Raw genomic sequence first — 26,852 nt, 5'->3', positions numbered from 1 at the left:
ATATATATTACCTAGGTATTATAAGGAACTTGAATCTACTAGTAGTAGCATAGAATACCTACTGTACATGGTGTGTGAAAGGGCTAGATCTGGGCTGTGGCAAAGTGTGGGCTGTGGGAGAGGAAATGGGGAGGCTCCACTTGGAACAATGAAGTGACGGGTGTATCAATGAATGAAATGAATCGAGTCACTATCGAGTCAGCAGTCATGGATGAGTCAAAGGGCTATGACATTTCGAAAAGAGGGTTGCCGTAAGTAGTTGCGGAGGGAGAGGTACTAGACTTAATCCAGCCAAGTCGTCATTAGAGTGAGTTGAATACTTAATACTTAATACTTCAATACTTATTATGTGTATACAGTACGGCAGTATGGCACTTAACACTAACAGTACACTAACCTAACAAGAATAACACTTCTATCCACCCCTCCCTTGGATCTCCCTTCCTCAACCTTCGAGGACCTCAGAGCTTGTCTCCCTCTTTAGTGAATTTGAGTGAGTTGATGGGTTTCCCCCTTTCCTTATCTACCTTCAAGTTGTTGCTGTTGCATCCACTGCCACATAGCGCCCCCCAAAAAATTCCCACCAGAACTTTTTTTTCCCGGATTTTTTTGCCCTCCAAACCCACACACTTTTGTTTCAACCAAACGGGGTGTTTAAACGCTGTCACTTGCTGCGTTCTTTGTCTGGCTCATTTCACTCTGATTTTTTTATTTTTTTATTTTCTCATTTTGATTTGTTCAATCTTTTTTCTAAAACAAAAAGAAACCCCCCCCTCCACATATCGTGTTCTAACCTAATCGGTCTGTGTGTGCAGATTTCTTAGGTTTGGATGTGGCCTTGACGAAAGAGAGCCTCTTCCGTAACTTGACCTCACTTTCACTTTTTCTTCACCCACCTCCCTCCCCCCCTCTACGCATCAGACGTGGATACCACCTGTCTAATGACCTCGAACCCTCCTCAGTCGGGCGTTCAACAAGGACAAAGCACCGCTACCTCTGCTTCTAACCCGACCTCTTCCAACACCCCCCCTGGCTGCCACTGCTTCGGCACCGGCCAGGTCCTACGCCAACGCCACGAAAAAGTCCGCGACGGACTCTACCGCCGCTCCCGTCACCGTGGGTGGCTCGGCGCAACATGGGAAGTCGACTTCAGCATCTCCTGTGAACGGCAACCCCATGCAAACCCAACAACCCCAGCAGCCCGCCTCGGGTGTGACCATTGTCAATGGCGCCCCAACTGCTCCCGCGGCTGCGACAACTGCTTCCCAGGGTGATCACTCTCGCAAGCCCTCCGTAACCATCACATCCGCTGGTACTTCCGGCTATATGCCCAACGGTGGCTCGGCCAGTCGCCCACAGAGCCTTCAGTTTGGCTTCGCCAACCCTCAAAGCTCGCCTAACATGGGAAACCCCGCCGTTCTCGCCAACAACCAGTCGCAGTCTGGTCTGGGTGCTCCTTCGGCAAACCCGCGTGTGACCTCGCCTCAGACTTCTCCTTCGCCCATTCCCCAGCCCGCCTCCAGTGGTGGCCGTCCCCCATCCACCTACCAGGGACAAGGAAACGTTCCCAACTTCGGCAGCTTCGGCGAGTCTGGTGATAACAACGTACGTTACATCGTTCCTTTGATTATTTTTCTACACGTATTGTTCGTTGAGATGTGGCTGTGCGCAATGACGCATGGAGAACGCGGGACGCGACCGCTCAGAGAAAGAAAAAAAAAAAAAACTCTCTCACTCTCTCCGAGTCCCCACATTTTAACTTGTTGCTCACATAGATGCGCCCATCCTTACAGGCACCCCTCGGCCCGGGTCCTCAGCACCTCCGACGCGAATCCTCCCAGTCTACCCACAGCGATATGAGCAACCACATGGGCAGCGGCCCCGGACGTGGTGGATACCCTCACCAAGGTGGACGCGGTCGCGGATACTCCCAGTCAGGCTATCAAGGCCAGATGCCATACTCTCCTGGACCCAACTTCCGCCAGACTCCCAACCAGCCTCGCGGTGGTCCCAACATGGGCCCTCAGTTCCACGGTGGTCCTAACCAGGCACGTCCGTTGGCCCCTTTCCCGAACTCGCCTCACCAAGCGAACCGCAGCCCGGCCCTCGCCAATGCGCACCCAACCACTCCCCAGATGAACCCAGTGCCCATGGCCGGTCAGATGCCTCCCCAGCCGTATGGCGCCTATGGCCAGCACATGGGTCCCCAAACAGTGAGATCCCACAATTCCTCTCGTTCCAACACCCATAAACCCGCCCGGCGTGGCAGTAACCAAAAACGAGGACATCCCCGTGTCTTCTCGGCCAATTTTACTCCTCCAGATCTCCGGCCTGAAGCCGGCAATTGGGAACATATTCTAACATTGGTCAAATCACATCAGGCTCCCTACCCTCCCTACGATCCCAACTACGGCTACTACAACCCCGGATATGGCATGCAACAGCAATACATGCCTCCCTCGCCCCAACCCCGTCCCGGCATGCCCTTCAACCCCCAGGCTGGTTTCATGCCAGGCCAATATCCCGTTCAGCCGCCGCAGGCTGCTCTCTTTTCCCGCACTCCTTCTCAAGTCTCTACTGACCGTCCAGGCTCGAGCCTTGGCCAGCCAGCTCAGGCTGGCCCCGGTCACGCTCACACTGCCAGCAGATCCTCTAACAGCCCCGCCCCTGCGAAGTCACACTTTGTTCTTCCCTCCAAGAAGAGCGCGATTGTTATCAAGGATCCTGGCAGCGGTGCGGTCAAGACATTCGACAAGAACCCCGCTTCCCCTGCCCGTGCTACTCCTTCCCCCGTGAAGATTGCCACTCCCACCTCGACCCCTCCCCCACGCACCGCCAGCGCGTCGGATCACAGCCGAACTGAGAGCAAGGCCAGCACTGCCAAGACCGATGAGGAGAAGAAGCAGGAGTTGAAGGATGCTGTCCGTCAGAAGATTCAAGAAGATGAGGCCGCACAGAAGCGTGCGGCCGAGGAAGCCGCTCGCAAGGATACCAAGGAGGCTGAGCCCGCGAAGCCCAAGGAGGAGAGCGCTGATCCCTCCGCTGCTCTGGAGAAGCTGACTTTGAACGACAAGTCTGCCCCGGCCGAAGAGCCCAAGAAGGCTGACGCCCCTGCTCCCGCTCCCGCTCCCGCTGCCCCTGCCGCCCCTGCCGCCCCTGCCGATGACGATGAGATCGATTTCGATGCCATCGAGCGTGAGATGGCCGAGATTGAGGCCAAGGAACGTGCTGCTGAGGAGGACTACAACCGCAAAAAGCAGGAGAAGAAGGAGGCTGCCGAGCGCAAGGAGCGCGAGGACCTGGAAAACTACGAGAAGAATATGAAGCAGGCTGAGCGCGAGGCTGAGGAGCGCGAGCTCGCTAAGGAAGCCGCTCGTGCCAAGGGCGAAACTGTCACCACTGACGATGATTCCAGCCGCAAGGAGCGCGAGGACCTTTTCGCGTCTCTCAAGAAGGGTGGCTTCGCTGCCACTGAGGCATCAACCCCCGGCGACAGCGGCGCCGCCACACCTGTTTCGTCGGATATGTCCATGGGACCCCCCCGGAAAGCCTGCCAGCGCTACCGCTAAGAAGCCCGCTGCGCTGAAGCTCGATACTCCCAAGGCCACCGAGCCTGCTCAACCAAGCGCTGCTATGAAGTCCCTACAGAACGCCCAGTTCTTGAAGGACCTCAGCAAGATCACCTATCCCGAGTCCGTCACTGCGCCTAACCTCGCCCTGAACGCCAACTCCCCAGTTGGTCGCCAGTTCCACTATGACCGTGACTTCCTGCTGCAATTCCAGGCCGCATACAAGGACAAGCCGTCCATTGACTGGGATAACACTGTTCGGGAAACTCTTGGAGACCCCTCCGACTCCTCTCGTCCTCAGTCTGCCCGCCCTGGTCCTGGCGGCCTGGGTCCACGTGGTAGCTCGCGTGGCGGTGCAATGGGTGTATTCACAAATCCTGGCATGGGCCAGTTCAATGCCCCCGGTAGCCGTAACAGCATGCCCCCCGTCAACACCCCTATGGGCGGCCGCAACGGCCCCTTCGCTTTCCCCCGTACCGGAGGTATCGGCGCTCCTGGCATGAGCCGCAACAACTCTTCTGGCATGCCTTCTCCCCGTGTCGCTTCCAGCAAGGGTGGTCGCAATGCCAGCAAGAAGCACCCCGGAAAGAAGGAGGAGGAGCAGAACAAATCTATGCCTTTGACTGCCGGTATGGATCTCAAGGCTATCCAGACTACTGCCACTGGTTGGAAGCCTCGTAGCGTCGGTCAGGCTCCTTCCGGCCCCTACTCCTGCTGGCAGCGAGGGCCACATGGCTCCCGATGTTGTGCAGCGTAAGGTTAAGGCTGCTCTCAACAAGATGACTCCCGAGAAGTTTGACCGTATCGCTGAACAAATTTTGGTCATTGTCTCTCAGTCCAAGGATGAGTCCGACGGCCGCACTCTCCGCCAAGTCATCCAACTCACCTTCGAGAAGGCTACTGACGAGGCTCACTGGGCTCCCATGTATGCTAAGTTCTGCAAGGCTATGCTCGAGAGCATGAGTCTGGAAATCAAGGATGAGAACATCCGTGACAAGAACGGCAACGTTGTTGCTGGTGGTAACTTGTTCCGCAAGTACTTGCTCAACCGTTGTCAAGAGGAGTTCGAGCGTGGCTGGAAGGTCAACCTGCCCGAGAAGCCCAAGGGTACCAGCGAGGAGGTTGCAATGCTGTCCGATGAGTACTATATTGCTGCTGCCGCCAAGCGTCGTGGTCTTGGTCTCGTCAAGTTCATTGGTGAGCTTTACAAGCTTGGTATGTTGACAGAGCGTATCATGCACGAGTGTGTGAAGAAGCTGGTTGACTACGATGGCATTCCCGATGAGGCCGAGGTTGAGTCTCTGACCAGCCTTCTGCGCACCATCGGTTCCAGCCTGGATGCCTCTGAGAAGGGTCACGCCATGATGGATGCCTACTTCGCTCGCATCACTATGATGATGGAGACTGTCGGTCTGCCTAGCCGTCTTAGGTTCATGCTTTTGGTATGTTTCTTCCCTCACTTTTCTAACCGATGATGATGTATTAACTTACTGTTTCCCAGGATATCATTGATCTGCGTTCCAAGCGTTGGCAGTCCAAGGACTCCGACAAGGGTCCTAAGACTATCCAACAGATTCGCGAGGAGGTATGTTCTACTAAAAAAACCCCTACTATTGCTATTGAACATTTCAATTCTGACCCTTTTGATAGGCTGCCCGTGCTGCACAAGAGCAGGAGATGGAGCGTCAGCGCCAGCAGTCTAACCGCGGCGGTGGTGGTGGTGGACGGATGGCCATGGGCCGTGGAGATGTCCGCTACGGTCAACAAGCCCCGCCTCCAGACTATGCTTCCAGCAAGGTCGGTAGTGACGATCTTCGCCGTCTGCGCGCTACTCGCAACCCCAACCAGCCTATGTCTTTCGGTCCCTCCAGCCTACTTGGATCCCGTAGCAACAGCGGCCGCAAGAACCTGGGCCCTGGTGGCAACCTGGTCCGCGCCAGCGATGACAGTGCTGCTTCGAGCCGCAGCGCCAGCCAAGCTGGAAAGAAGGAGGACGCCTCTTCATCCATGAACGCTTTCAGGTATCTTCAGCCAGTCATCAAACCTCACTTTGTCAACCTCCCAAACTAACTTACCCTTCACAGTGCCCTCGCCGCCCTGGAAGACAAGGACAACATGGCCACATCACCTCCCTCCAACCCTACCTCCCCCATGCTCACCAAGACCCAGCCCGCCACCGCCGAGCGCCGGCCATCTAAAACACCGTCCAAGGACGGCGAGAACGCAGCATAGATTCGTTAGGAGTAATGATCAACGCTTTTCCTCTTTTTCTCTTTCCTCGGTTTCCCCAAAAGATTTCCCTTTTCTGTTTCTTCCTCTCTTCCTTTCCATTTTCCTTTTCCCTCCCAATTCTTCTTCTCCATTGTATGTTCATTTCCCTTGCTCCATCTCTGCGCGCCGATGCTCTTGAGACCCGTGCCGAGACTTTATCGAACCACACACTCTACAAAGTCTCGACGCGCTCCCTCTCCCCCCTTTGCATTTTCCGACATGGTCGGTCATTTCCCCCGGGACGATGGCTTTTTTTGCGTGTTCGCCTCTTTTTCTCTCTTATCTCTTCGAGATCTTTTATCGGAGGGTTCATTCGGGTCTCTCTTTCTCCCTCAAATCCATCTTGCTCTCCATCTCCAATCAATCTCCCTATGGTCTGGTACGGGAGGGTAGGAACGGGGCGCGAAGTGAAGGGGAAAGGGGAGGGATCAACTATCTTTCGAAGTCTGGATTCGACCGGATCTCGGAAGGACTTGAATGTTCATCTCGAAACCTTCATAGTGTACAATCTTCACATCTTTTTCTCTCTTCTACCTTACTTCGTCTTCCTTCTCTTCTCGTTCCTTTTCCATTTCTCCTTCTTTCTTCTGATTCTAGCCTTTTATTACTACGATCATGATAATCCCTTTTCTTGGCTACGTCGCTGAGTTTTGGTCGGTTGAGATTGAAAATGGGCTTGGTTGGTTGATCCTACGATCCATCGATGGATGTGGTAGGGAGGAGCGAGCGAAAGCTTGGTTGGTTCAAGTTATAGTACAATCCTCTTGCTGTTAGGGTACGTGGCAAGAGGATAGGCCTAAAATAGTCCGCAATGATAATTCCCGTTTAAATCATAACCCCACAGGCAGATTGCATTTTCTTTGCTCTATATTCGTTATATTCGTAGTCTTTCACTACTATTTCGAGACTAGGCTTGGGAGTTGATAGGTAGTTCTACACCCTACATAGAGTCAGTGAGAGTTTACTGACTCTAACTGGATGATCACTTTGCATCGTGAGATTGTCTACTTCTTTTGACATTGATATCATAATGCAGGGCATTCATTTTAGGGAAACGGTCTCCATTCTTCACAATCCTCTCGAAAGCTCGATGTATCCCAGTATAATGTGGATAAGCTAACCGCTGCTTTTAGAGAAGAACACCTTTGAATATCTCTGCCTTTCTTATCTTATCGTGCCGCGAAGCCTTTCAGACCTCGGGACCACTGTCCCAGATTGCGATATTACGGCCCCAAGGCCAGGCGAGCTACAGGTATCCCGCTCCTATGCTTTCGAGTACTTTCATCAGCAGGTCAAGCTTGCTAATCCATCTGGGAAGATCTACGAGCAACTATACTCCGGAAATGCCCTTCAACTTCCCGCGGAAGTGCGAACAAGTCGAGCATCAGTCCTGGCGGAGTAGTTTGACAGACACGCTCTAGATATGCGTGAGACAAATGTAATCCCCATCTTTCCTTTTTCATGGCCTCATTTATGGGATGGATGACGCACAAACCTGCAGCTTTACAGTGTAGCAACTCTTATATCGATCCATCACGGATGATCACGGCAAAGAGCAGCTACGATTCGTTTTTGCGTCCGACGAAATAATTCACCTCTCAATGCTCACCCTCGTACATCGAGTCGTGCCGGTGCAGCAAGACTCTATAACGACCTTCAATAGGGATTGCACGGACTTTGGGTTCAATGTCTCACCACTTTTGTCCACCTATATCAACTGGTATTTATTCGCAGTACCAAGGCGTAATCCCCCAATCATCAGCAGCAGCCCCTAACTGTGTGCTTGTAAGACGATCCTTCTAACGCCCTTCATCCCATTCATCGTGCTGTTTTGTTACGTCATCGAGACGGGCGACCTGGAAGATCTACGTCGGGTCATATACCATTGGCCATGCCACACCAGAGACCGATCCAGTGGCATCCTTCACTATTCTCGACATGGAGCCCCCGGGTCAGGATTGGCCGCAGCAGGCGGCAGTTACTCGGGAACTGGTTTTCATTCAACCAGCAGATGACGGATATGATGGATCAGAGCAATTTGCCCGGCTAGTCAGGATTAGCCCCAGCTTTTGTTGTAGACGTCCCGGTATTCTTGCCATGTTTCATCGCTTTGTTTTCCACTACGCGCGGAAGTTCAGGCGATTCTGATAAGATACAAAGGAAACTTAGTAGCGAAAGAGGTTCATTAAAACTATAATAACAGTTTTGAATCGTCATGAAGATCCGGGATACATGACGAAAACGAGCAAGAAACAGATTCAAATTCCACAGCGACTCTGAGGCCCTCCACGAGTGGTAGATTATGCAGAGTCTTAAATCCCTGAATATTTCGTAAAGTCCTAGTGGATCGTCACGGCTGTGCCGGGGGTGACACCGATTTCCGGAAATACTGTAGTTACTACCTACTAGTAGGACGGGGGCCTCTGCGCTTGTGGAGATCATGTCGTATCTTTACTTCAGAGCTCCCGGTGGAAAAGTCTCTATTGATTGTCTAGAGGCAGAGCAGAGAGGAATTGGGTTGAAAATAGAATGATAGAATAGGGGTCATTGGCTTGGCGGGGTATTGTGTGCGCTCATGAGGGTATATGGGCCAGGCCATGCAAGGTGAATCTGGATGTGTACGAAGAATGCATAAGGCATAACTGTTAGTTGAGTGGAGTGTGTGGCGGGGGAATTCATCAGGCGTGGGCCAAAGGTGATAGATGAATAGGGCCACATTATTGTTTCTGCGATTCTGCTTTCTCCTGGTCGTTGGAAACCTCGATCACAGGGATGGAAACACGAATCTGATGCACGGATGTCTCGGCGTCTGAGTCTTCTCCATCGGTCTTCTCTGCAGTGGAAGTCCTTGTTATCGAAGATGTGTCATCTGCCGAATCATAATCAGGTGGTGGTGAGCGCGATCGAGCCGATGGCCCTGGCGACATTCCCCTTTGCGTGTCTTCGCTGACAACCACGCTTTCTTCCGAGCTAGCAGGACTGCCATTCAACGGGCTTTTCATAACCACTGAGTCAAGCGAGTATGGAACGGGAGACGGTGAATCAGACTCGTCTTGACTGATACTGCTGCGGTCTGATACAGAGAGAGAGCTGCGTGAATTCGCGTGGGAGTAGGAAGCAGGGAGACCCAGAGCTTTGGCGACGGCAGCTTCTTCATCGGGCAGCTTGGATATCTCGCTTTCTATACTGGCATTGGGGTTGAAAAGTCCACTACCACGCTTTTCGCTCAGCTCGAGGATATGGTTGTAGCTCCGTCGGGTCGGATCTGCGCGTCGCTTCTTTTTCTTCTTCTCCCGTTTGGGTGATGGACGGACGACGATCACGGGAATCGGTGATTGTTGCAGACAGTATTTGGAGACGGATCCTGGCAGGAGACTTTGCACGCCTTTCAGATTGCGACCTCGTGTTCCGACAACCAGCATAGCAGGCTCATATATACGAATCTGCATTGGGTTAGACATCGTGGACAAATGATAGACGTATTGAACAGACATACCATGCGCTGTATGATTTCTTCTACTTTGCCGACGGCTAGTTCCAAAACGAGGCTGATTGCCTTTTCGTTTTGGCTATTCTTCTGCATGACCTGCTCAAATAGCTTCTTAGCCTCCTCGCGGTATTTGCCTTCTTCAATCGCCGCTTCGCTCGCCATGCGCGAGTCTTTCTCTACTGCTCGTAGGCAGACAATCTCGTCACCATCATCGACCAGCTCGTCAATCAGCCATTCTAGGGCAAACTCAGAGTAGTCATTCTGGTCTGTGCCACACAAAAAGGTCCGGCTTCGGCGGGTACTTTGATATCCCTTATGCTTGTAGTTTAGAGTCAGGGAAAAGTTGGGGGCATCGCGATTGTCGAATGTGTCGAATGAAACGCCTCGCTCGTAGGTCCTATAGTATGAGTCAGTATTGACAAGGGGGGGCGGGGCTGGCAAGGGGACCTCCATCATCAAGGCAGAACGTACTTTGGCGGTGGGGGTGATGACCCGCGAGGAATAGATTGGTGTCGATGTTCCCTATCTGGCTCGTCTTCTTCCTCTTTAATCAGGTGCTCCCCTCCGAAAGATAGCCGTTTTTCCTTGAAGCTCAGCGAGCGGGTAGGGAGTTGGGCTTCCGCGGCGCCGACATTGAACTGAATCGAGCGCCGACGTGGGCTGTGATCGCGTGCCTTTGTATCTTCAAATGAAATGCTGCGTGAGTGGCCGGATTTCTTCGACTGCAGTGCGCTTTCGCTTGTGCTGGGACGGTCGTCGGACTCGACGGAAGGTTTAGGAGAAGGCGGAGCTGACATCATGCAGCGAGGGGTAGATGAGATCCGGCCGCCTGCGAGATGTGGTCCGGGTGTCTGTTGTCCTTCGAGAAGAGCGCTCTACGCAACTCTCTTGCTAAAACCTGGACTGCTGCGCCGTTCGGGTGGGAGTTGATTGACCGGTGACCAGTAGATGTTGATCAGGAGACTGCTCGGAGCTGTGCTTTGTCTGTGCTCTGTGGTTTGTGGGGATAGGATGGAGATGGTCCCACACGATGCGAATGTCAACACTGGAAGGCAGGCTTAAGTGATACGTTCAGTCATGCACCTCGGCCAAGAGAATTTTGCTGTCGATTCCACAGTTGCAAGCGCGTGACTCCATATTTCACCGTAGATTCCAAGGTTTTGCTAGGGATGGAAGGGACGGAGAACTAGAGATGGTGACGCTTGCAGCGAGGGGTCGCCCAATTACAGCAGGCGGTGAGGGGTTATCGATAGCATACTGACTCATTCGGGGCACAGCTGAGGGGATTGACCAATCAAATCGTAGTATTCCATTGTACAGTCGATATACTAACCCTAGGACTCTACGATTTACAACCCTCACCTTCTTCCACACCTCGAATCCATAGCACATATCACACATTCAAGTTGCAATTTGCTTCCTCCACAAATACTACTGTGTTATCAGCTGACACATCTCCTGCTGTCACCTCTGGACCCGATCCAGTCAAACTCAACAAATGGGAGGGCACGTGCCCTGGATCAACACAACTATCAAGGAAAACCTCAAGTATTACATCAACACTGCCGGAAACGCCTGTGTCGCTTATAACAATATTCGTTACGCTCTTGCTTCTTCCTTTCTTGCAACCAGGTTTCTTCGCTAATCACTGGTCTTGTCTACAACGGGGACAAGGATGATCCCCAGGACTTTTTCAGTCGCTGGCGTGCTGGCGGGCTGCCCTGGAGGAAGCCTCCTAATCCCATCGCCATTTCCCTAGCCACCACATCTATTACCAACTCCTAATCGCAATCGGAATACATCAAAGAGACTCGCTCATGGCTGGACTCACTCAAGCCAGAACCTTTGCCTACTTCCAAGTCAATTCTGGAGCAGACCTACGCTGCCGAGCGCCGCCGACGCTTCTCTTGGCAATATCAATCTGCCCATATATCAACTATTATACTTCTACTGACAAAGCCTCTGTCACTGCTGCCATCGAATTTCAACACTGCGAATGGCACAAGCTCAACTTCAAGCCCTCTTTGGATGAGTGCTCTCTCAATCATGCATCTGGCCAAGGCCGTAGTTGTACGCATAATGCTCTACCCTTCGCACGACAGCGTTTGATGATATTACCCAGACTTCTCGGACAATGTAATGTACTCGCTGGCCCTGTCAGTGTAGCGTATGTGCTGCCCAGAACATCTCAGGACATCACAGACCTTTTATTACTGCACACTTCCATCGGTACTTCAGGTCAGTTGACGTACATGTTAGGCCAGCCATATCCATAGCTTCCTCCCTCAATCCTATCCTCTCCTTTCCATAGCTCTGAATATAAACAACATACACCCCAAATAGTACGCCTTTTTAACCAAGCCTACGCTAGACGTCTTGTGTATATTAGGGAGTCGAGAACAGCACATATCATCATCATATTCCCTTCATGAAATACTCTACTACTCCTTATCTAGCACCAATCTTCGGCAAATGCCTGAGCGTGAAATTCGGCCAATAGTTCTACGACATTGTTGGGGCGGGCGACTATCTTCAGTGGGCTGATATTCCTGGCTGGCCACAACGCAGTCAGAGATGACAGGTGGAAGGGCATCAGCATAAGGCTCTAGGACTTGCCAGCGTTCTACTTCTCCACTTCATCGAGAACAGTCGGTGCACCCATGTTCTCCGGTAGTTCCACATTTCCCTGTAGAGCCTCAATCCCCTCGCTCCCTGTGGCTAGATCAGAGGTTGGCAAATCTCGAAAGGGGTTAAGCTCTCTAGTTCTTGAATGATATCTGGACGGTGTTTGGTTAATCTTCCGTGAGTGTTTGACGTGTGAGATCAACTTCCAAGTACTCGGTACGGAGTACAAAGGCGCAATTAAAGTTCAGTTTCAACCTGAAGTTCTCACACTCGCCAATGAGCATAGGCCTCCTCCCTCAAACCAGATATGGAAATTAAATCCAGTAGGACGACTCAAAAAGCAGGCCTTCCAAGCTGCAGGTGTACCGATGTCTGCGCTCTGCACATATGTACATATGTACCTAGTATGTATGCCAAAGCAGTGAGTACCATGGTAGCACGCCATAACGTCCGAGTCAAAGGGAGAAAGGGTTTGCAGATCGCTGATCACAACCCCCGACCTTCCCTTATCCTCTAGTATTCTTTGTGTCTTCCCAAGGTTGTCTTCTTTCGGGGAGCAATCGTAATTTCCTAATTGCCCCTATCGCAGAAACACGGACCTTCTCTTACAGAGCGCATATGGTAAACGCCTTACCAGTGGACATCGGATCTACTCGTATCTACCTTATCCAATAACTAGCCTCCGTGCACCTTGTGGCAGTGAGGATATGTCAGCCTAACGGCGCCCCCAGCGGAGAACCATCTGTACAGAGTAGACGTGATACTACTCGTAGTACTCCGTACTCCGTATGGAGTACTAGAAAACTACGACTATGACTATGGATATGGCTAGGACCCCGTCTTTCGTCAATCACCTTGGCATTGACAATAATTGAGTGCCGACATGCGCTCATCCCAACATAGTCTGCATACATCGGTACTCCGTACTTCGCAAGTCGCTACACATAACTATTCTCCGTAAACAATTCCCAGCCTCTTTGTGTCCTGTCTCTCCTGTCCTCCGCATTCCTCCTCACATCATGTCCGCACCCAGCTGACCTTGACCTTGACCCTGACCCTGAACAGCCCCACTAATTTATTAATTTTCCCTCCCCTAACAAACCCTTCACGACACTAGCATCCGTAGCGGACCGACTATGCCGTCTTAGCCGCGAAGATCGGAGACTATTGACCCCCCCTTGATGTGGATCTATCCATCAGCGGTGAGGAATGCGCCAGCACCGCCTTATTTGGTTGGGCAGACTAGCAGGAGCCGAAAGCCAGCAACCTATACTAGATCCACTAGGGCAATGCAGTCCGATCGACGGCGATGGGTCACATGCACCGTTGAACCGGTGTAGTTGGCAGTTAGGCCATTAGGGCCAATGAGTAGGAAAAGGAGAGACACTTGAATGAACTACGGACATCGCTGGAATGCAAGACAGGCCCCGATTTAAAACTGGTGTTTGTTTTACTAGGTATTGGAGTATGTGTTCTGTAGTTTAATCTTTGTATTTTGTTTTCTATGTACTGTACTTCGCACAGATCAGATGTGCCCGGTCGGGATTCAAATTCCTCGTCCCTATAGACCGTCTCAAACCATACCCCTCCTCCGTGTCGTGCGCTGCACTTGGGAGGGGGGAGGGAGAACTGGTACCCGTTTTCCAGGGAGTAGTCAAATAAAGAAAATGAAATAAAGAAAAGAGAACAGCAAATGGGACTATCGGAGTAGTCGTGAGATGAGATGCTGACTCCACAGGAGTCGAATGTATGTATCATGGTCCATAAATGCGGCCATTCCAAAACGCCATGGTAGAAGAAAGAGGAGATGGTGGAATAAGTAATAATAAAAAAAGTAAAGTGTTGCTGAAAAGGATTCGCTTCGTCGTTCAGGCCATCAGGGTATCATAAATGGTTTCAAAAAAGTAAGAGTCGTGGTATACAAGAGCAGAAACAAGACGCGTCATAGTCGGGCGAGATCAGTACGCCTCGATGATGGTGCTCTGTTCTTGTGAAACGTAGTACCCTGGCTCAAACAGATGGGGTGAATCCTGGTCGGCGGGGGCGAGAGGAATGGCCATGGTAGTGGGCTCCTTCTCGTCAAAGACTTCGAGAGTGGGTTGTGGTGGGGATGGAGGGGTGGCCTCGTCCTCAGACGAGTCGTCCACGTCGGCCAGCAGCTCAGGCGGCGACTGGCGCGAGGGAGATCGGGTTAGGCTGAGATCATCCAGGTCCTCCTCATCATCATATTCAAAGTCGGAATCGGTCTCGTCGTCCTCCTCTTCCAGCTCGGGGATGGAGAGAGGAGCCGGGGGCGAAGGAGCCCGGCGGCGAATGGGGGTATTGATGATGAAGTCGTTCTCATCAAAGTCGGAATCGTCCTCGCTGTCGCTGTCACTAGCTTCCGAGTCCAGGTCGGAGGCATCCTCCGGATCCCAGTCCTCCTCGGGCTCTTCGACAACGGTCGAGGCCCATTGGATGTGTCGTGGTTCCTCCTTGGTGGCGCCGCGGACGGTCTGGTTAAACCAGCGTTCTTGATCACGCTCGGCATCGGCGAGATCGAGCATCAAGCTGTCGAGGAGGTTGGCATGGCCAACCAGTAGGCGGAGATCGTGATCAGCCCGCGAAGCCTCACGAGTGAGCTTCTTGCGGGCGGTATGAGCGAGGTAGTATGTTTGTGTGATGCTCATCTTCTTCTGTTGACGCTTCCGTTGGAGGGAGGCGAAGTATGGGGAGGCGGCGGAGGAGAAGGAAGAATCCTTGGGGAGAGTAGTAGGGGACACGGAAGAGTGGTCCATTGCGGCAGTTGAGGTGCTTATGAGCTCAGATGGAAATGACTCGTTCTGCCAAGGTGGTGACTCAATACTGCGATCATCCAGTCACGACGCGGTTGGGATGAGGCGGTGTGGATAATGCAGGTTGGCTGGGTAGCGAGGTACTCGTTGTGCAGTAGATTGATGTGATACCAGTGTAGGATCTGTTAGGGATGTTCAAGCTTCAAATATTGGAAGTTTTGAGATCAAGCAGTTGAGTATGTGTATGTAGTAAGATCCAAGAAACCAACGGAGGGACAGGATGGTTATAAGCAGGGAAATAAAACGCAGATAATAATTTTCGCCCGCGTAGCCGTGCTAAGTCCGGGACCCGATCGGACGAAGATCCCCACCGATTTATGCGTGGATCCGAGCCCGAGCCCGCTGAATAATATTGGATTATTATTTTTTTTTTCGGAATTTTTTGAATTATTTTTGGGGGAAATTTTTATTTTCCTTCCATCTCTTCTCTTTCCCTTTTCGGCCAATTATGTTGCCAAGATCTACCCCAGGGATATGCGTGTACACCGCTTCAATTTCGTTAATTAGTTGAGACATAGTGTAAAATACTTTCACACTCATCACAATAATTGTCCTTAATTGTGAAAGTCCAGAAGACCCTCTCATGAAAGATTCTAGATAATTCTGAGTAATCGATTGTCATGAGTCACCCTTCATTGGATGCCCCACTTCTTCACGGATGACCAATGCTGCCTCCGCGGAGCAAAGAAATTTTACGACCGAGCGGCCGCTCTTTTGCTCCTTTCTCCGATTATTCAACTTGTCTCTCTGGTCCTTCTTTATGCTTTACCGTGTACAGAGTATGCATTTATGGTTTTAGGCTTTACGGATACAGTGATTTCCAATTCCTCTCAGTCAGCCGCTGATTTCCAATCCTGTCGTGATCGACTAACTCCGTTTATCTACTCCGTACATACTGTGAACATCACTGTATGGCCCTACATAGAACCACAGCCACTCTCCGGACATTCGGGTTTTAGTCAGAGTGCGGCTGTAAAGATTGGACAGCTTGGCAAGTCGCTGCATTCCCCCGGATTCATTCAGGCTGCGACATACCTGAGACGGCCCACCCTTCAACGCGTGGAAATGCCAATGCCAATGCGAATCCGAATGCGGAGGCAACCCAATTCCAATTTCCTCCTTCATCCCCCATCTCTGCCTGGCTCGGATCGCTAGGCTTCGCGATAAGCCCGCTTCCACCTCATCCTTGCAGGGACAACCCTGGGTAGGCGCAGCTGAGCTGAGATCAGCCTCTCCCATTCGCAGATGGGGGCAGTCTTACCAGCGGTGTAATCCATCAGCCTTCAGCCTTGATACCATGAGTCCATGAGGCACACTATCGCCATGGCGCCAAGCCAATCCCATTCATTAGCATCCCTGCTGCGCCCTCTTCATCAGTGTTGTCTCCCTGGCTACGACTAGGCATTGGCACTCCCTGGTCGCACTCCATTGTAAGCATCGCAAAAGACGGTTCGATGTGGATATGTCTCGCACAGAACCCCCATTTCAGCCTGACGCTGCTAAACTTATCATTTTTCTTCCCTCTTACAGTAGCTTCCCCACCTGACCCAAATTTGCACCAGCCCTACGAAGGTAAACTAAAAAGGAAGAGCGAGGAAAGAATACGAATCTCCCCTTCCGGCGAAAATCTCGTAAAGAAGTGGGCCAGGGTCTCCGGAGACACCGAATGCCGTCCCACTCGTCTCATTTTTCGCGAACATGAAACAGTGGACCTTTAAACTATAGATAAAATAAACGACATCACTCAATGATCCGGGATTAAGAGCAAGGCGAGTTATGGTTCGCAATCGCGACCGCAGAAGAACCCTTGCAGAGAAATCCCTGGGAATCGTGCGGTCTGGGGCCAAAGAGATTATGAATCAACAATCGAGCCTCGGTCGGAGCCATGCGCCGAGGATAGGGTAGCTGTAAGGTTTGACCAGTGAGGATCGATGACTAGCGACTTTGAAGAACGTTGGAGAGTGCGATCCGGGTATCCTCGCTCGGCGTGGGTGTACCAACCCCGAGCCGATCCACTCTGACAGCTCGATGATGTCAACACCATGGTGTTATTCGCCAAGACCACAGACCATGCCTCTGTTGTCCCGGTGTTTATGGTTGGAATACCTACCTAGGTACTGGATATAATGATGACTGCATGGAATGACTCTAGAATGGCCGATTGGGGAGCTATCGATTTGAATTTCAAGCCTGAGTTCAAGTTCAAGGTCTCAAGTTTCTGGGATAAAGTGCCAACCAATGTTCTTCTATATACATATTACCTAGGTATGACCGAAAATATAGTATCATGATGCTACTAACACGACCCCAGCCTGAGGGCTTCATGAATTTATTGTAAATTTCGGAAGGTAGCCCTGAAGACAAGCACAATATCTTATACACAATGAATTTGATACGCAAATCAACTACTCTACTATGATCCATCCTAACAAGTTAATACATGCCATAGAGTGCAATCATTGCGTACCCATCCACGTGACAATATCTGGGGAGACCAGTACAGCATTCCGGTTAACGGAACTTTCTAACATCTGCCAAGCCAACCCTATCTATCTGAGCTCATCATTTGAAAACTGTGCTCCGTACCCAGCACAGTTTGACAAATCTCCGACCCCGCCAGATTGGAGAGATCAAATGTACAGACCACAAGTCTGACTCACGCCCGGAAGTTCGGCATTTTCGCGATTTCATTTTTTGCTCACGGTCGGCCGCCGATAGCTCCGATGCCGACACGGACTTGCGTGGATCCGCGTGGAGTACCCGCCCATGCCTACAATGTCAATGCCCATGCACAACTTTATGTCCGCTCTCGGGTGATCATCGATCCACGTCGATCGCGGCGCACGCCCTGGTGATAGGAACAATACATACTAGACGCCGACTACTCCGTATACAAACATCATCTCCAAATACGGCTAGAGTGATGTACCACCAGCACCGGAAGCCACTGGTCCACCTGACTGGAGCTCGGTGACCAATTGTTTATTCACCGTGCACTGTGCTTGTGTTTGTGTATCTGTCCGTGCTTCTGCTTGTGCTTGTACCTGTGTACCTGTATGGGGATGGGGTACCACACCTAGCATCCGCGGTGCCGAATGGAAGGTCATGCGCTTCCAGATGGACATCCTGCAAGATCTCAGCTCCTTCCGAATGTCGTCAGCTGATGCCCTGAAAAGCTTAGTGTTGCGCCCTGTCTTCCCCGTCCGTATCCGAATAGATACCGGACACTCCGTACACGCCTTTGTGATCAGACTGGCTCACTGCATCCCGGCTTACCCCGACCGACGCCCGGAAATTTACGGTGAGGGTCCTATCTGATTGCTATGGGTGGCCCCAGTAACGGCTTTATTGCAAAGAGCTAATCCTTTCTGGGATGTGAGGTTCCGGATGGGTTTGTCAGACAATGGGGGCTTTTATTCAAGCACGGACTCTACGATCGGTACTAGAGGATAAATAGTTGAGATAGTTCGTACACTAAAATTCCCACTTACGTTTTGAGGCAGTCGCTGAGTAGTTGCTCTTAATACGTCGGCTTGCACGAGCACCCACCTTAGATAGAACGATCAGAAGAAAGTATGTGAACCTGTCAAATGGAGCCAAAATGAGGGGTAGCCACCGAAGCTCCCTTGCTTTCTATCAAACGAGTCAGATTGTATCTATCAAAAGTGGAATTACTATTAAAATCTCGGCTCAATTTGTCTTCTCTCATAGAGTAAGTAGGAGGACAAAAATATCGCGATTTTCATTTTCATTTTCATTCATTCACCGTCAAATTAGACCTAGAAGATCGAGGATGCACTGATTTTTGATAGTTAATTAAAGACTGACATACAATCTCTCCCTCCACCTCTCCGTGCCTCTGCCTCTGCCAAATTGACCTATCTCGTCGGATTTCTCTTGATCGAGCCAATATAAGGGAATTCTGCTTCGCTTTGAATTTCGACAACTCATCCACTGCTACTATTTTGTCTCTGCAAGTCGATACGTAGCACCCGAGGTGAGACACTAGTAGCCCTTAAATGGTCATCCAACGTAAAGACAAATTCATCCAAACCAACACTCCCATAGATATACGAGTCAACGGTCACCCAGGTAATGCAGGAACCAGTAAAAGGACCAATAGGAGCCAAGCCCAGATCCGGCGGAATCAAGGCCCGGAACGAAATTTTGCCAGGAGTCTCGAGGCCCGTAGGGTATAATCGGATAGTAATTTGAGAAGTATCATTAGCGCCGCGTAAGGTCGCAAGTGATTGGAACATATCCGTCGAGTTACTGGTCCAATTGGTGACTCTCAGGCCGGGCCCGTCGTCCGTGATAATCGAAATGGAAGAATTCACCACCCGACTAGGAGCCGAGTAAGTTCCCGCGAATCGGACTCGCGCTTGATCCTTCGCGATGTACTCGAGTGCGGGAAGCATGGTTTGTGCCACGAGGTCGGCAACCATTGCAGCGACAACGTGGCCGCCGGTACCTGCGACAAGAATTGTGAAACCAACACCATGGTCTGGAGATAGTGCAAGGACTGATGAATAGCTCCCGATATCCCCGGATTTCGTGTAGAGGTCAATTAAGCGCGGCAGAGAGAAAGATGTAATTTCCCACGGGGCCCCGACTGCGTAGGCAAGCGAGGATGTGTGAGAATGGGGTTTCATCCATCGCCTCGTTGTGAGTGGATCTATAAGGGTACTGTTTAGAATTGCACGGCCAAGAGCTGCCATGTCATTGGCAGAGGAGTAAATGCCACCAGCCCTAGAATGTATTAGATATGAAGATATTTCTAGATGGTTATCGATCGAAGCTCACTTACGGATTCTCATCACCCAAATCCATATTCCAGAAATTGGCACCCTGGCCTTGGGGAATAACCCCAAGGGATGGACTTGGTGCGGTATAGAAAGTGTGACTAAGGTTTAGAGGCCTCACGATCTGACTTTGAAAGAGGTTCTCAAAAGTATCATTCTTGATCGCTTCTAAGACATACCCGAGAATCTGGAACGCGGCATTCGAATATACAGGGGTCGCAGATACGGGGAATGTAGGATGCCGTTGTAGAAGTCCGCTAAAGAACTCTATGATGAAAGATTGTTAGCAGGGATCAAGTGAAGCAGTCTAGAACATCGATGGCATACGTGTCCTATTACAAGGTACGGGATTTCCGCAAGGTGGTATCTCATTCGGTTGTAGCACAGGGAACCCCATTTGGGTCATTGACGGGTTTGCTGCAAGATCAAGGATGCCATCTGAAGAGAAGGATGGTTAGCAGTAGAATCTTTCGCAGAATTTCTCGTCTTGGAAGAGGAAAGGCGGACATACAATCTCGCCCAACGCCGGCTAAATGGCTCGCCAAATCTCCAATTGTCACGTTAGCCCATTGCACGGAATCAATTGCATCACCCGAGACGGCCGATTGAATCTCAGGGATGTATTTTGCAACTGGATCCGAAAAGGTATCAATGCCCGCCTCTGCAAGGAATAGAGTCATCGCCCATAGCTTAGAGACGCTGCCCACGCGAAACACCGAATCTTGATCAACATGACTAACACCCAACTTAGTATCGAGATTGTCGGCCGTATATGTCCATTGAAACAGCGGACTGGTGTTGGATGTATCGAATGCCTGAACAGCGATGGAGTTCGTAGATCCATTCGCTGCTTTAAAAAGAAGAGCAGAAAGATTTCTTCGTGCCGTATCAAGACATTTGTTTTCTAAGCTCGGTGTAGGCCATGGAAAGGCGGGCCCAACTAGAGGGCAGGGACTTGGGGCTGCTAGTACATCGATGAAGAAGCCAGCTCCAAGTATCAAGAGTAATGAGAATGGCTTCATCATGATATGCCTCCTGTCTCGAATAGATGGATAGACTTTTACTTTCAACCCATTTAAGAGTGCCGTGGTCACTCATAATTAAATGAGCCCCGTGGCCTTTGGTTCCCTCCCACCATTGGAATCTGTTGTGGTTTTCTTCTTCCCATGTGTAAGGCTTCTGGGGTTACTAAACCACTTGTGTATTACCTGGACTCCTAGGAATGTAGATATCGGCTAGTATTTGTGCCGCTAGCGTGAGTCTTAGGCATATAATTTGGCTTTATTCAGGGCTATAGGTGTGGAGACTGCTGTTGTGATTGGCCTAAACATTAAAGTTGACAAGTACAAAGAATGGGCTTCATTTGCGCCGAGCCAATAGAGTTAGACCTATTTACGTGTAAGAATCCATCCAGACACAGATTAACAGACGAGAAGCATCATGTTGATTTGGGGACTAGGAATCTCCGTTAAATTAAAATCCACTTTGGCATTTGTATCGCAATTTCATAAGGTATAATTTGTTTACACTCCCTTCATTCCGTATCATGAGAGGCAAGGGATCTACTCTTCTGGATTTTGGTGGATGCTTGGCCCTAAATACCACCCTACTCGGTTTTCACTCACTATCGCTTTCCATTCTCTGTACCACAGGGGATGTTGACCCGAAGCTCAAGACTGTGTGCGAGTGAGTATCTTGTGCAACAAGGGGCAGTTGAGACCTAAAAACCTTAATCATCCTCATGATAACAAAATTTGGGTCCGATTCGTGTTAGATTAGGAGGCTTGTGATAGATCTCGTTATATTAACTTTGAAAAGGCATTACAACGTTATTTCCGACAGTCAAACCTTGGAACAAAGGCGGATGACCTGAGATTCAGAGACCAGGGGTGGCGATTGGAAAAAGGAGAGGATAAATAAGATTGGTCAGAAATTATCCAGAACATATGTTAATTTCTATTTACTAAACAAGAAAGCTATCATCATCATAAACTAAGTGTCTTTTTTTGAACCGAAATGTGTTCGAAGAATTGTCCAAATCCGCAATGAACATTTAGTGGTGGAAAAGGCGGATACCCTGTTCCACAAAAGTGATGCCAAGCTTCTCGGCAGTCTCGAAGACAGGGGTATCATTCTGGCTACCAGTAGGGGCAGCAATGTACTTAACACCAGAGCGGGCAGCGCGGAAGACGTTGTCGATGAAGGGGAACTGCAAATATCACGGTTAGCACTGCATAAAAAGAATATGAAAGCCTGAACGACGATCGGAGAACTTACGAAGGCATCAGATGAAACAGCAACCTCGCTAAGCTTCTGGAGCCAGGCCTCGCGCTCCTCCTGGGTGAAGGGAGCGGGGACCTCCTCAAAGACACGCTCGTACTCGACGGTCTCGGCGTCGGTGCGGGGGGGTCTGGCCAGAGCAGAGCAGGTCGATAGCGTTGCTCTTGTCGGCACGCTTGGTACCCTGCTTCCACTTGATGTTGATGACGCGGTCGTGGAAGCGCATCCACCAGTTGTCGGCCTTGTCACCGGCCAGACGGGTGCAGTGGATACGGCTTTGCTGACCAGCACCCAGACCGACGATTTGGCCGTTCAGGGCGTAGCAGACCGAGTTGGACTGAGTGTACTTCAGGGCGATGGTGGCGACGGTCAAGTCACGGAGAGCAGCCTCGGGAAGAGCAGCGGAGCCCTTGGGGGTGATGATGTTGCCGAAGGTCTTGCTGGGGGAGATGACAACATCGTTGCGGTGCTGAGTGAGTTGCACACCGTACAGAGTACGGGTCTCCTCAGGAGCAGGGGTGTAGTCCTCATTCATCTGCAGAACAAGGTACTTGCCGCCCTTCTTCTTGGACAGGATCTCGAGGGCCTCGGGCTCGTATCCGGCAGCGATGACACCGTCAGAGACCTCGCGAGAGATGATCTTGGCAGTGGGGGTATCGACGATGTCGCTCAGGGCGAGAATATCACCGAAGCTGGACATGCGGTCAGCACCGCGGGCACGGGCATAGGCCTGAGCGAGACCGGAGGACTCAATGCCCTTAATGTCATCAACCATATAGACCTTGCGCTCCTTCTCGTTCAGAGGAACACCAATAGCAGCGCCGGCGGGAGAGACGTGCTTGAAGCTGGCGGCGGCGGGGAAGCCAAGAGCCTGCTTAAGCTCCTTGACCAAAGGCCAGGCGTTAAGAGCATCGAGCAGGTTGACGTAGCCAGGGGAGCCGTTCAGGACCTTGAAAGGCAGCTTGCCTTGGGGCATGAAGGCGGAGGCGGGCTTCTGGTGGGGGTTGGTGCCGTAGCGGAGGGCGAGCTGCGAAACACCGTTGCCTGCGTACTCCTTGCGGAAGAAGCCTGAGATGGCCGAGTCGTAGTCGGCAGTCTGCTCGAAGGCCTTGAGGGCATACAGCTTGCGGCTGGGCTCGGTGATCTCACCAGCCTCGAGCTCCTTGAGGAACTCAGGGTAGTCGTTGGGGTCAGACAGAATGGTGACACGCTTGTGGTTCTTGGCCGCGGCACGCAGCAGAGTGACACCGCCAATATCAACCTCCTCGACAGCCTCATCGATGGTGACGTTTACCTTGGCGACGGTCTCCTTGAAGGGGTACAGGTTGCAGACGACGAAGTCAACCTTGGAGATGTTCTGTTCAGCAAGGTCCTTCTCGTCGGATTCGATATCACGGGCGAGGATACCACCGTGGACAGCGGGGTGGAGGGTCTTGACGCGGCCACCCAGCATCTCGGGGGCGTGGGTGATGGCAGAGACGTCCCTGCAAAGAAATGGTCAGTATCTAATGCCAATCACAGGCTTTCAAAAGCCATTCTTGTGGTTATGAGAATGAATTTTCCCATCTTTTAAATGGCAATGACGTCTTTAGAGAGGGACTTACTCGACAGGGAAACCGGCCTCACGGATCATCTTGGCAGTACCGCCAGAGGCAAGAAGACGGACCTTTTGCTGGACCAGGCCCTTGGCCAGGTCAAGCAGTCCAGTCTTGTCATAGACGGAGATGATAGCTGTTGGGGAGGGAAAGAAGAGAAGATCAGTATTGTGCATCGGCGGATCCCCAGACTATGGTGCAATAGTTCGGGGAAGTAATATCAAGGCCAAGATTGCCTTACCGGACTTCTGAGACATGATGTCGACACTAAGAGTTGTTAGAAGACCGAGGTGTTAAAGAGGGCTTCCAATTGATGATTCAATTGATTATGGGGTGCACATACCTGAATCCAAATAGCAACGGGGGTACAGGTGAAGTGAAGAAAAGAAATAATTCTGTCCCGCTGGAGGGGCCGCAATCGGCGCGGGGTGGTGGGATGTTTGCTGCCACAAACTTCAGGCATGAAAATCACGAGCTTACCTTCAACACGTGATTTTGTGATTCTGTGATTTGCTGATTGACTCAAGCTAGTAAACGATGACTCAGTAGTCACATGACCCAGTGGTTCAAAAGCTTTTCGCGGGCTCGCGCATTTCCTCTTTTCTTTTTTTTCTTCATGAACAACGCAAAATAATCACATTCTTCTCAAAAAGCGTTCCGCTGAGGATCCGTCCTAGGAAGCCAGGAAATCGTCATAGAGAATGGAGACCGAGTGTGCAAGTCACACAGAGTCGATCTTGGGTGCAGTATCTGCCTGACCATCGTGTCAAATGGCAGGAACTGCAATGATTGACACTACAATCCTTCTTGGAAAACCACAATACTCTTTAATGTTGGGAGTCGAACAAATCAGAATTTCTCAAGCCTCGTAGCCTTCTTTTTAGTTTGCTTTATCTCACTTTTTTTTCCCTTGCCTCTTTTCAATCAATTTCTATTTATCCGATGAAAAAAATATCTGTGTAAAGATTTGGTTGATTTCAAATTACATATACTACTAATCATAGTGTCACTCCTGATTTCAAAGTATTGTCCTGGACTATGATGTGATTGATACATTCATTCCCTCTTCCACTTCGCTTGCTTCAGGGCTTCAGGGTATCCTTGCTGCCAGCTCCGATCGCCAGCTGGCGACCAATGTTTCCAAAGCAGACGCATGCGCAGAAAATGACGCTGGCAACCCAGGTGCGAACCGCAATGCTCTCCTGTGTGACTCCGGCTCCGATTGTGTTTTCCCATCCAGTTCCATTCAGTAGCGAAGAGCCCACCGAGGGTCCGGTAGAGACAGGGATCAATTCAGGCTTGAGGCCCAAAACAGCACTCATCCCGGTCACACCAACAAATGTCGATAGAAGGAAACCAGTGGAAGTTCGGTCGATGAGGTACCAGAGGACGGGGTTTGCCATGGCGAGGGTCAGGGAGGCCTGTGTTGTGGATTCCCAAGGGAGTCGTCGCTAAAGAAGAAAAAAAAAATCGAAAACATTAGCAAAGATCCACTGCAGACATAACAAAAAGTTCGAACATACCATAGCAAAGGCAATACCGACGAAAGCTCCAACGCTGCGTGCCACAGTCACCCAAGACGGGGTACGCTCTTGGTCATTATCCTCATTGCGCGCGCGCTTGGACTTGTCGGCCTCTACGAGCTCGCGGTCACGCCAGCTGTCCAACCAAGGCAAAACGTTACCCAAAGCGATGCCCGCCAAACCCCAGAACCCGAGGTATTGCCATGAGTCGTAGTAGTGGACATTCTCCAGCTTCACGGGTGTGATCCAGTGATTGTCATGCAGATTGATGGTGATCACCCCGTAAACAATACCGAAACCAAATAGCAGCGCACTGCTCAGCGCCTGGGGCAGAATCACTCCGCGAAACATTCCATGGCTGAGCCGCGAACGCGTTCGTCGCAAGGCAAACTCACGAGGCTCCGTCGCGGTTTTCACAGCCGCCTGTTGCGAGGGCTCCGGGGGGTATTCGGATACAGGTGTGTGGGCTTCTGTGCCCCAAGGGCTGGACTCATCCCGGTAGCTATCGAATGCAGTGGGCTTGTAAATGCCGTAGAGGGTTGAGGAGGTCAGATTTAGGATTGAGCCCGTCCGGCTGACGCTGGTCGAGTTCGATTCGCCATCTTGGAGGTTGGGGCTCAGCAAGTCTGAGTTGGATGCTTCGGCGGGTGTTGCGGGCTCGGAGGACTCATTGGAGGCAGGGGTCACGTCGAACATGCGGCGGGGACGCGGCCGCAAGATGCGAGGTGAATCCACCATACTGTATTGGTGAATGTAGTCGCGTTCTGTAGAATGAAATATTGGTCAAGGATTCTCGACAAGTCGGTAGCCAGATTGATAGGAGGCACGGCGGGAAAGGGGATTCAATCGAAGGAATGAGGGATGAGTTGTCTTACACAGATGAACTAGGAGAAAGGATCCAGAGGTATTGAAAGGACTAGTAAGGTGATCGGATTGAGTGTTGGGCAGAAATCTGCAAAGATGGCACCAGAAGGGAAAAAGTGTTGGGGAGGAGAGAAGACGTCAGAACGGGAGCAAAGTGGTCCGCGGCGAACTTTGAACTTTTGACTCTGACAAACTACTTATGCCCCCGCTATCGTTGGCCACTACTCACTTACCTCTTTAGGGGGCTCTTTGCCCTTTTTAGCCTCTGATTTTGCCCTAGACTGGGAGCTTTACTTTTGGGACTGGCTGATCCCGAGGCTGTGGGGCCACTACATCTCATGACTTTACTGAATTTACGGGGCTATCGGGGAAATGGATGGATGATCTCCAGAGACCCTTAGCCAGCCCCTCCAATTTCAAGGATGAATCTCCCATATAATGGAGATTTGAGGGGGCAATACGACATACAAAGTCCACCAGGACATGAATAACGAGGCAAAAAGAGGCGAAGAAGAGGGGCCGTCACATGCGACGAAGGACAGTCATGCAGCTGCAGCTTTACGATGTCACTGTGGGGGAGACAAGACACGGCCCAGTGGCATCATGCGTGTTCTTTGCCGCAGTGGATATACTTGAGAACCCCGCAGGTCTCTGGAGGAGGGGAGGGGAGGTAGAGCAGAAGCATCATGATCCATCAGATATACGCAAGACAGAAAGAAATGTGAGTGGACCGTGGCTGGTTGCTACACGATTCCGCCTTGACCACGACCTTGAATAAGTCAAAGAGCATGTGGACCAAACAGTTCGATTCAGAAGAAGTCTTGCGAAATATTTAGGTAGGAATATTTCAATGCTTTAAAGGCTATTATCGAGGTATGAATCATACCAACTTGAAAGCTGACATATCGGCTAGAAGATCTATATGTAGGACAGGATGGTACCCTAAGATCCTATTGTTTTATTACAGAGGGCAAAGGGTCAAAGACGGAGAATTGACTT

The 26,852-nt window shown here is 51.0% G+C and overlaps 6 protein-coding genes across 6 annotated transcripts; 1 reads left to right on the top strand and 5 right to left on the bottom strand.

Annotated features, from left to right (window-relative positions):
- Window positions 1–207: 207 nt before the first annotated feature.
- On the top strand, window positions 208–5,801 carry N7533_002956 (putative eukaryotic translation initiation factor subunit eIF-4F; the record flags this gene model as incomplete). Its single annotated transcript, XM_057099606.1, is given in 8 exon segments — window positions 208–251; window positions 963–1,605; window positions 1,776–3,526; window positions 3,558–4,234; window positions 4,251–5,011; window positions 5,071–5,154; window positions 5,220–5,590; window positions 5,654–5,801. The coding sequence occupies 8 exon segments, from the start codon at window positions 208–210 to the stop codon at window positions 5,799–5,801; spliced, it is 4,479 nt and encodes a 1,492-aa protein (XP_056964742.1).
- A 2,756-nt stretch (window positions 5,802–8,557) lies between these two features.
- On the bottom strand, window positions 8,558–10,127 carry N7533_002955 (universal stress protein; the record flags this gene model as incomplete). Its single annotated transcript, XM_057099605.1, has 3 exons — window positions 8,558–9,283; window positions 9,337–9,727; window positions 9,802–10,127. 3 exons carry the CDS (start codon window positions 10,125–10,127, stop codon window positions 8,558–8,560), a joined length of 1,443 nt encoding a protein of 480 aa, XP_056964741.1.
- A 3,786-nt stretch (window positions 10,128–13,913) lies between these two features.
- N7533_002954 (uncharacterized protein) lies at window positions 13,914–14,732 on the bottom strand (the record flags this gene model as incomplete). The annotated part of the gene is made up of 1 exon (XM_057099604.1): window positions 13,914–14,732. The coding sequence occupies one exon, from the start codon at window positions 14,730–14,732 to the stop codon at window positions 13,914–13,916; it is 819 nt and encodes a 272-aa protein (XP_056964740.1).
- Window positions 14,733–18,736: 4,004 nt separating this feature from the next.
- On the bottom strand, window positions 18,737–20,616 carry N7533_002953 (serine hydrolase domain-containing protein; the record flags this gene model as incomplete). The annotated part of the gene is made up of 4 exons (XM_057099603.1): window positions 18,737–19,538; window positions 19,597–19,858; window positions 19,919–20,029; window positions 20,103–20,616. The coding sequence occupies 4 exons, from the start codon at window positions 20,614–20,616 to the stop codon at window positions 18,737–18,739; spliced, it is 1,689 nt and encodes a 562-aa protein (XP_056964739.1).
- A 1,028-nt stretch (window positions 20,617–21,644) lies between these two features.
- On the bottom strand, window positions 21,645–23,723 carry N7533_002952 (phosphoribosylaminoimidazolecarboxamide formyltransferase/IMP cyclohydrolase; the record flags this gene model as incomplete). The annotated part of the gene is made up of 5 exons (XM_057099602.1): window positions 21,645–21,800; window positions 21,869–21,928; window positions 21,972–23,355; window positions 23,476–23,602; window positions 23,708–23,723. 5 exons carry the CDS (start codon window positions 23,721–23,723, stop codon window positions 21,645–21,647), a joined length of 1,743 nt encoding a protein of 580 aa, XP_056964738.1.
- An 825-nt stretch (window positions 23,724–24,548) lies between these two features.
- N7533_002951 (INSIG family protein) lies at window positions 24,549–25,727 on the bottom strand (the record flags this gene model as incomplete). Its single annotated transcript, XM_057099601.1, has 2 exons — window positions 24,549–24,917; window positions 24,990–25,727. 2 exons carry the CDS (start codon window positions 25,725–25,727, stop codon window positions 24,549–24,551), a joined length of 1,107 nt encoding a protein of 368 aa, XP_056964737.1.
- Window positions 25,728–26,852: the final 1,125 nt, after the last annotated feature.

This window comes from Penicillium manginii, assembly GCF_028828005.1.
Source record: "Penicillium manginii strain IBT 31320 chromosome Unknown utg000002l:1.0-5564898.0:1.0-5567710.0, whole genome shotgun sequence".
NCBI lineage: Eukaryota > Fungi > Ascomycota > Eurotiomycetes > Eurotiales > Aspergillaceae > Penicillium > Penicillium manginii.
This window is presented reverse-complemented; position numbering and strand designations above follow the sequence as displayed.